The sequence below is a fragment of the Gallinula chloropus genome, assembly GCF_964237585.1.
Source record: "Gallinula chloropus genome assembly, chromosome: 5".
NCBI classification, from domain to species: Eukaryota; Metazoa; Chordata; class Aves; order Gruiformes; family Rallidae; genus Gallinula; species Gallinula chloropus.
The window spans coordinates 17,937,668-17,946,070 of NC_140090.1; the positions used below are offsets into that span (position 1 = coordinate 17,937,668).

Genomic DNA, 8,403 nt, shown 5'->3' on the forward strand with positions numbered 1-8,403 from the left:
TGAATGATAGCCAACTTACTGAAAATATGGATTTTGCACAAATACAGTAACCACTGCTCCTCTGCTCTCTCCTGGCTCCCCTTTCCAGTGACGTGACTTCAGAGCTGGAAATGGCCACACAGAACAGGATTCCGCGAATCCCGTAATAAAGTGTTTTCCCTCAGCAGACATGAGGAATGATGCATGAGGGAAGAGGACTTTGTCCATCACATTTTGTATTTTTAATCCTCTCTCTACTTTCTATTTGTCTCATTGGAATGAGACATAGATAGAGAAATTAATAAAATTCTCAGGTCAGCTGAAACAAACCCAACATTATCTCGGAGTTGAGCATAACGACAAATCTATTTTTCAGAATATATTCCCATCTTATGAAAGAAAAGGCTCAAATGTCCTTCTCTAGCCTTATGAAATTCAAAAGGCTAATCACAATGATTACACTTAATAGCTGAGTTTGACAAACCTTGGCTTAAAAAATTTAGAGTGATTCAACTTGAAATCCAATTTAAAAGTTACCAAAGAACGTCAAAATCAATAGATGAAGAAGCACTTCCTAAGTAAAAGGGTCTTTCTCTGGTATATAATTTCTTAGCTACATTTACTACATAAATATCTGTCAGAATTCAGTCCTTCATACTGGAGTTACTGTATCAGCTGTGGAAAAGGGTGAACTTAAAACAAATACTGGAGAACTGAAGGTTTTAGTTTGCTCACCTCATATATGTGAACTTGCTCATTCGTTACAGCAAAAATTAATAAAACATTGTTTTGCACAAGTTTGTCAATTAATTGTCCAATTGTGGGATACTCCTGCAAACAAACAGAAGAGTGCCACATCAATCCAGTTTTCATGCGTGTCTGGTTGCTAATTATCTCCCATGAAACACACGTTCAAATGATCATAATTAACACTGTTATATTATAGTATATATTATATACTATAATTATATTATAGTATATATTATAGTATAAACCATGATTAGGCATTAGTTGTATACAAAATAAGAGACAGTATATAGCATTTCCTCGCCTTGTTTTTAAAGAAACCCCTCTGAGAGAAGTACAGTGCTGACCTCCATACTGGAACACTTGGCTCAGTAGCACCTGTGAGATATCTATATCTCTCTCTGTATATCTATAATCCAAAGAATATCACTGTGCCAGAGCAACTGGCTATTTGCCCTACACTGAACACTGTGCCGTGTACCTTCACTAACTTTGGACGCTGAACATTAAGCTGATAAGTTCTTCCACATGAAGAGTGTCCTGAAAATTCCTGAACTCCTCCTGATTTCACGCCCTTGCAGGGAACATGATTAATGAGCATTTTGCCTTCCCTGCAGAAGGAAATACTCGTCAGGCCTGTTCCATGTGTTTTCCAGGTTAACAGAAATAAGATTTATGCTTTTTCCCCCCCTAGCTATAAACTATCACAATTCCACACTAAACACTGTTCTCTTTTCACTGAAATGTGCAATTACAAGTAAAATATATGATGGTATATATCTGGATTCCCCAACTCTTACTCATTTCAGTGAAGAAGATACACTTTAATTAATTTTCTAAGTTGCTCACATTAGTCTTTAAATTTCCAGAACAAAAGAGTTTTACAAAACTAATAGTAAATTACCAGAACTGTTGACATGGTATATTCATTATTGTGGTCCAAATGACAGTTCCCATCGTTAGGAATAACAATCCCTGCCAGTTTGCTGTCCATCCCAAAATGGGAATCAGCATCGCTCACAAACACCAGCAAATGTAGAGAATCATTCCTCCATCCAATTTTTTCCTGTCATTTAAAATACATTAATTTAGCAGGCTGTATTCATTCACAATATAGAAAAGCAGCAGCAGAAGTGGGGACAGCATCTCAAAATAAATGGAATAATTCTAAAGGGAGTCTCAAAACCATGACAACACCTCTTTTGAGAGGAGATCTCCATTCCATTGTCTTAGGCTAACATTCTGTCTCCCTATCCCTTTGTTTAATAACATAGGCTGGCCATGTTCATGTCAATTTGCTTACCACTCTAAATACAGTTGATCAAAATTAAGGAAAACACAGTCAAGAAAATAGACACAGTAATTAAACAGTTCCTATTTCTTTTTTATCCCTGGCAATTCTGAAAGGAATGCTAAAACTTTGCAAAATGCACATTTAACTTGGTACAGCCAAAAGTATTTTCACAGAAACCTAACAAGGCTCTTAGACTGCATTAAAAAAATCTTGGAAGATAATGACCTGCTGCTATGAAATATAGCCATATAATAATAGAAGCAGTAAAATACTAAATAATTAATTTTACACCTAGAAGTTTCAATTACCTTGCAAACAGCTGCCTGCATAATTGCGTCGAATCCTCCCTCTGGAGTGTCTATATTAGCAGAGATTCGCTGTCCTTTCACAATTTCATTAAATTTTTCAGCATCACTTGTCAGTGGCAAAACATGTTTGTATCCAAAGGTGGGTAAGCACTCGTATGGCACACTTCTACAAGAGAAGCGAGACGGCTCGTGGATAATACAGAGTGAAAAATCACTGCAACAGCTACTTTGCAGGCCTCTCTGGGTTAGTTTATGGCCAGGTATCTCTGAAATAACTTGGAATCATGGAGCATCCAGTGAGCTGAGCAATACAAACACAGCTGCATAAAGCCTGGGAAATCTACCCTAGAGCAGAACAATTCAGCCAGTCCTTGCCATGCTCCCTGTTGTACCTGATTTTCATACTTAGCTGCATCTATCCATCACCTATCTTCTAGCAAATCAAAGAAAAATATGTAATTATTCTGTGTACCTGTTTGTTAACCCATTAAGCACATTTGTAGCTAGCAGCAAAATCTAAAAAACAGGGCCTCTTCCACGTCCCTCTTTCCAAACAAGATGCAATAGAATAATGACCAGAAACAGAACAGCAAATCCTGTTTCCTAAACTGACTCAGTTACAGCTACAAGGGGGCAGAGATCCCAGTGAGGCTGCCAAACTGAATTTCACCCTAAAGATTATTCTATGGTTAATATTGTGATTTAATGTTGGCCCACAAACAGAGGTAGGTATTTCCCCTGCCTACCTGCAAGGGTTGTTTATTTCTTCAGCTGTAGTTTTGATAAATGGTGAAACTGGTTTTTCAACAAAAGATCCGAACCCCAGTCTGAAGTTGCTTGTCAGTTTTGACATTTCTTTGGAAAGAGTTGAACCCAGCTCTTTGATTGTATTCAGATCATCGTCCATGGAGGCTGAAAGATCCATGAGGTAATAGAGATCAATTGGATAATCCTCAGTCTGGCGAACCTTGATCTGTATTGTTTCTTCATGTCCTGTGAAGGTGATGGGAAAGTGGGATACGTATCAGCACTTCTAAATAGAAGTTATGAGCAACACCGAGTTGTTCAGAAACTTATATATATAAATATATATATGGTGAAAATTATGTAGTATTTAAAGTCATCAGTAGAATTAAAATGTCAAAAATTCTGACAATTAAAATCTCAAACAGGAGGTTTGAGAAATTAAAAGCATCCTTCAGTGAAGCTTTAAACCATAGATCTACAACCGATTGGTGCAGTTTAAAAAATGAGACCATCACTTTGGCACTACGCAACTTCAGAGAATTTCAATATGAAGCTAATCAAAACTAAAGGCAGGATTTATGGGGCATACAACGTACTTCAGAAGTTCAAAGAAATGCAGAGTATATGCACAGGTTTTATTCTCAGTTCCAACACTATAGTATGACCCAATTGGGTGTCTTTTACATTTCTTTATTCCAAATTTTCTCCAGGAAAAATTCACATCTCCAGGACCCCAAAGTAGGTCAGGAATGTTTCCATAAATGTCACTGCTACCTTGTAAATCCTCAAAGCAAGATTTTATGTTGCCTCTGAGATATGCTGTTTGCCAGACCTGCGGGGGAGAGGCATGGGAACAGGGCTGGAGAGGTGTGTGTGTGTGTGGAGGAGGAGGGTCCACACTCTCACTGCCACCTCAATGGCAAGAGAATAGAAGAGATAACAAAATATAGCCTTATTTTTACGATGTGCCCAGCACTTCTGAAAGGATTTTGAGCTCAGTCAAACCTAGCTTTCCTCTGATGAGCCAGCACAATTTTGGACTGCACACAAGTTCTTTATCTTTATTCTATCTATCAATTTTTTATTTTTTTTTTTTTTTAAACACCATTCAGTCCAAGCAGCTCCAGCACATCACACTGGCTGAAAAATAAAAACCCCACATCTTTGAACTGAGTGACTTACCTGGTCGCAGCCTGAGAGTTAATTTTTGAGGAGAAATCTGTGTGACATCAGAACTGTTCTTCTGGGTCACTATAGTCAGGGGCTTGTTCCTGTGAATTTCTACTTCTGAAATGGGAAATTCAATCCAATCCAACTGGCAGCCTTTTGACAAAAGGTTTTCTGGGGTATCACACCTCCCATGAATTCCAACTGGGTCTGTGTAATTCTAAAGCGAAAAGGAGAAGGAATAGATGAGTTAAATGTATTTACTGACCAGCCACCAGCACCCAGCTGACCAAAGACCAGTCCAATGCAAGGAACAGAAGCAAACGTGCAAAATAGTGCAAGCTAGTGCAGAAAGAGATCTGGGTGGCACAGAAATCTAAATTTGCCCTTCAGGGATCATGTCACACGGGTGTATAATCAATGTAACTTACACCGATTTGGTATCCTGAGAGTAAGAGCTCTATTGTTGGGGAATGGGAATTGTGCCACTCGCTGCATTTGGCTTCTTGCAGTACTGGGAATGACAACACAAAGCCCCTATGAGCCCCTGACTTGTCTCTTATTTTTTGGATTTCAGAATTTTGCTGCGAATTCATCAGTCTTTCCTAAAGAGTTTTGAACTGTTGACGGAACAACATCATTTAATAACAGAAGAGTTCTCACAGATAATAAACTCCTGCAAAGTCTGTGACACACCAATGGTGGGGTACCCACCGTTCACTGTTTTTTCCTGACCTTTCTTCTCAGAACTCATTTAACATGTTCTCTGAAGCAGGCTGCAGGTCCTTGTTACTCTGCCTGGTGTCTACAAGCACCACAGCCGCCCGCCCTTGCTCCCTAGTGCCGATGGGGCTCCCGGCATGCCCCTGGGCATGCCCATGGCCATCTTGTTACTTTTGGCCCAGCATCCTACTTGACCTTCTCCCGTCTGGAGGCAATCACAAGCCTATCAATACCGGTTGGATAGCTTGCAGTTTTTTATTAACCATTATAAAGCCCTTGCTATGTATTCCTTCCCACAACACTGCTGCAGGGTAGGTGCTGTTCCCACGTAGCGTTTAAGTTAATGGTTAGTTTTACAAAAAGGCTTCTGTGCCTTATTACCATTCCTAGAGCTTTGCCTAGAGTTTAGGCAAAACCGGTCAGCTGCCTTCTGACCTGGAAATTGCTCCAGCCTGCAAGATCTTTTGCCCAAAACATGGGCAATGCCTGGCAGAACCAGCACTGAAACATTCGATTCCTGACTGATAGACATGGGCCAATATTCTGAGGCCATTCTTTTCTTCTGGGTTTGGGTAAGCAACCTGGGGTTCAGCCATTAAGCCACAGTCTCTGAATGTAGCCCCTGAAAAATTTACAATGAACCTATTGAACTGGGACTGTCATTTCCACCATCTTCATGCCTGAAAATTATCAGGGGTCTTACATGTTTTGGTGGAAGCAATGCTGAGAGCCACTTGATGGTAACAGTGGTTTATTATTCTTCAGATTGAATCTGATGTCTTTGCTCAGGCAAAGCTCTTGCCAACTGCTTCTTGAATGCAGAGTTTATAAAAATCATGTACCATTATAAAGCTTTCACAGGGACATCCACACCACCTCCTTCAGTTACACACTGTGAGTTTCTGGCTTTTCAAAATGTGTGAAGAAGCAAACTCCTATTTCAAATACAATTACCAAGTGGGTTTTTATCCTACAGGGGTTTCATTGGAGACACTTGTACTTACTCCAACACTAAAGCTCCTAAATGACACTAAAGCTCCTACATCTTTTGCACTCCTGGTGTGTTGTTCCCTAGCAAACAAGTGAATGAGCCTATAAACAAAGAGGGGGGGAAGTAAAAAAGTAATCATGTTTACTACTCTGAAGTTTTCAATAACTCAAAAAAACCCCAAATAACAAATTGTGTTTCACTTTTCTGAAAATACATGGCAGTAGCCAAAATTATGAGATCAAATTTTATTTCAATAAAATCCTTGTTTGGTTGTTAAACTAACATTAAAACTGCTGCAAACAGACTAATCTTGATTTTTTTTTTCCCCTGTGGTAACATTTTCTGCAAAATTATTTTTTAAAAACTTCAGTCTGTCAGCTACTTCACTAAGCAGTACGTTAGTCCCATCCTAGGTATTATTTTGCTATTTAAAAACTAATTCAGTGATACTATTAACAGCAAAGGTGCAATATCATAATATTTTGTGAAAAAGACTTATTTTTTCTCTGTATTATTTCCAGCAAGTCATTAATTGTGATAGCTGGCTATCTTGCTAACATTAATGAATTAAGACCTAAAACATTCACTGTGAAGTAGGGAGATATTACTTAGCATCATTCACAGGTGGAAGTTTTAAAAGCTGAGATGTTTAGCAACTTGCCTGGGGTTACAGAGAAAGTCTGCAACAGATGCAGAGGAAAGAAATCCTCCACAAACACACACACACTCCACCCCCCCCTTTTTTTTTTTAAGCCAAATGTTTTAACCAAAACATTTACACCTATATCACACTGATTATAAAGCTGACACTACCATCATACTTAAAATCAACCACAGATTAATTACTTGTGCATGCGAACTGACTGAGGCACCTTCTGTTTGCACTGTCTGGCTTGGTGTGTAACATGTAAGATGAAGTCTGGTCTTCGACTTGATGTCTGGTGCTTCATCATCAGTGCCGTGGGTGAGTCAGCCCTGAGGCTGATGACCCAAGCCCCTCTAATAGCACTTTTCTTTCTGCCTTAGATGAGGAAGGTTGTTTTTAAAACAAAAAAACCCAATGAATAATTGACCATAAAGTCTAGACTGAATTCCACTTTTGATCCCCAGGAAGGCTTCACTAAGCACTGCATGTATTACAAAACCACGGGCTGACCCAATTAAGTCAATACTTCATCACTCAGAGGTACTACAAACACATTGGATATTACTTTGAATTTTTTTTGCATCATTTACTCTACCTCTTGAGAACACCAAGCGCAGTGTGGTCCGGAAAGCAAACAATCTTCACAAGTCACCGCTCTTTCCTGAGAGCAGGTCCCTATATTTAAATCAAAGAAGATAAAAGACAATTAGTATTGTATTTAATCATTCATTCTATGAAGAATCTGGTCATTTGGAGAGCATGGGAGGTTAAAAACGCACACATTTAGCCATATCTAGGATTACTGATAATATTCCTTCATTAAGCTACTTCTACTGGTAGAAGATTAACTCTCTAATAAAAACTAAAACCCCACAATCACTGGCAATTAACGTACTTACTTCTACATATCTTATGGATGGCATTCACTGAGAACATGTTACTCGTTTTCTCCAGTGCACCTGATAAAGTGCTACATGTGTTTCTGGTATGGTGCAGGTCAGACACTGCCAACATAACCAGGGATATTGAAAGAACAGATTTACCTCCACTCTGTACACTTAAAATTGCTTCACTTGGGTCTGTAGATACTTGATATGATTTTAATTTATTGTGCAAGCACCAGTGAAATGCTCAGTCTCACGTATAGTATTAAGTTTCTCAGCGGATCAAACAGTGATTAGTATAACCAAAACTGTTCAAACACCCATCCCATACGTGGTGCACTGTGTAACGACCACATAAATCTTAGGTGAATTTGCAAGGTAGCCCTACAGCAGTCTGTCCAGAAAAAAACCCCAGCCATCATTAAAGAGAAAAGAATGGTTAAACAGAGAAGCAAGCAGCTATTTTATATCAACTTCAAGCAAGAGACAATAGAAAAATGGTTTTGGAAAGGAACTCCCTACCCCTTAGCCTTACCTTGCACACAGTTATTTCTTTGCAGAAATAGGAAACAGAGGCAAAGCAATTCAATCCCCATTCGTTTTCAGTGCTGGCTGCGTGACAAAAAAATATTAGTGTGTTAATTATCGTCTGCGGGAAGGTAGAACGTGGTCAAAATCCTACATTCCCAGAGGGGATGTTTTCAGATGTCACCTACACCAGGCTGCGAGGAAACTTCAGCCCTACCGGGACGCACTATGAATAAAAGTGAAAACAAGGGCTACCTGGGCAGGTAAAAAGGACAAGCAGTGCGTAAAGTAACCTGAACATGGTTATCACTTCCTTGTTTTCCTGGATTCCTTATAAGGCAGAAGGGGCAAATTCATTCAGGTGAAATTTCTGTCAGTCCCAGTTGCTC

At 39.2% G+C, this 8,403-nt stretch overlaps 1 protein-coding gene across 1 annotated transcript in view; it reads right to left on the reverse strand.

The window, feature by feature from the left end:
* The window catches only part of ITGB6 (integrin subunit beta 6), a gene marked incomplete at both ends in the record, with an annotated part of 32,130 nt that extends 24,048 nt beyond the window's left edge, over nt 1–8,082 (reverse strand). Inside the window, 7 exons of the mRNA XM_084264797.1 lie at nt 715–810; nt 1,631–1,792; nt 2,329–2,494; nt 3,075–3,321; nt 4,258–4,462; nt 7,198–7,277; nt 8,022–8,082. Of these exons, the coding sequence (XP_084120923.1) occupies nt 715–810; nt 1,631–1,792; nt 2,329–2,494; nt 3,075–3,321; nt 4,258–4,462; nt 7,198–7,277; nt 8,022–8,082 (1,017 nt within the window). The remainder of the gene's footprint in view (nt 1–714; nt 811–1,630; nt 1,793–2,328; nt 2,495–3,074; nt 3,322–4,257; nt 4,463–7,197; nt 7,278–8,021) is intronic.
* Nucleotides 8,083–8,403: the final 321 nt, after the last annotated feature.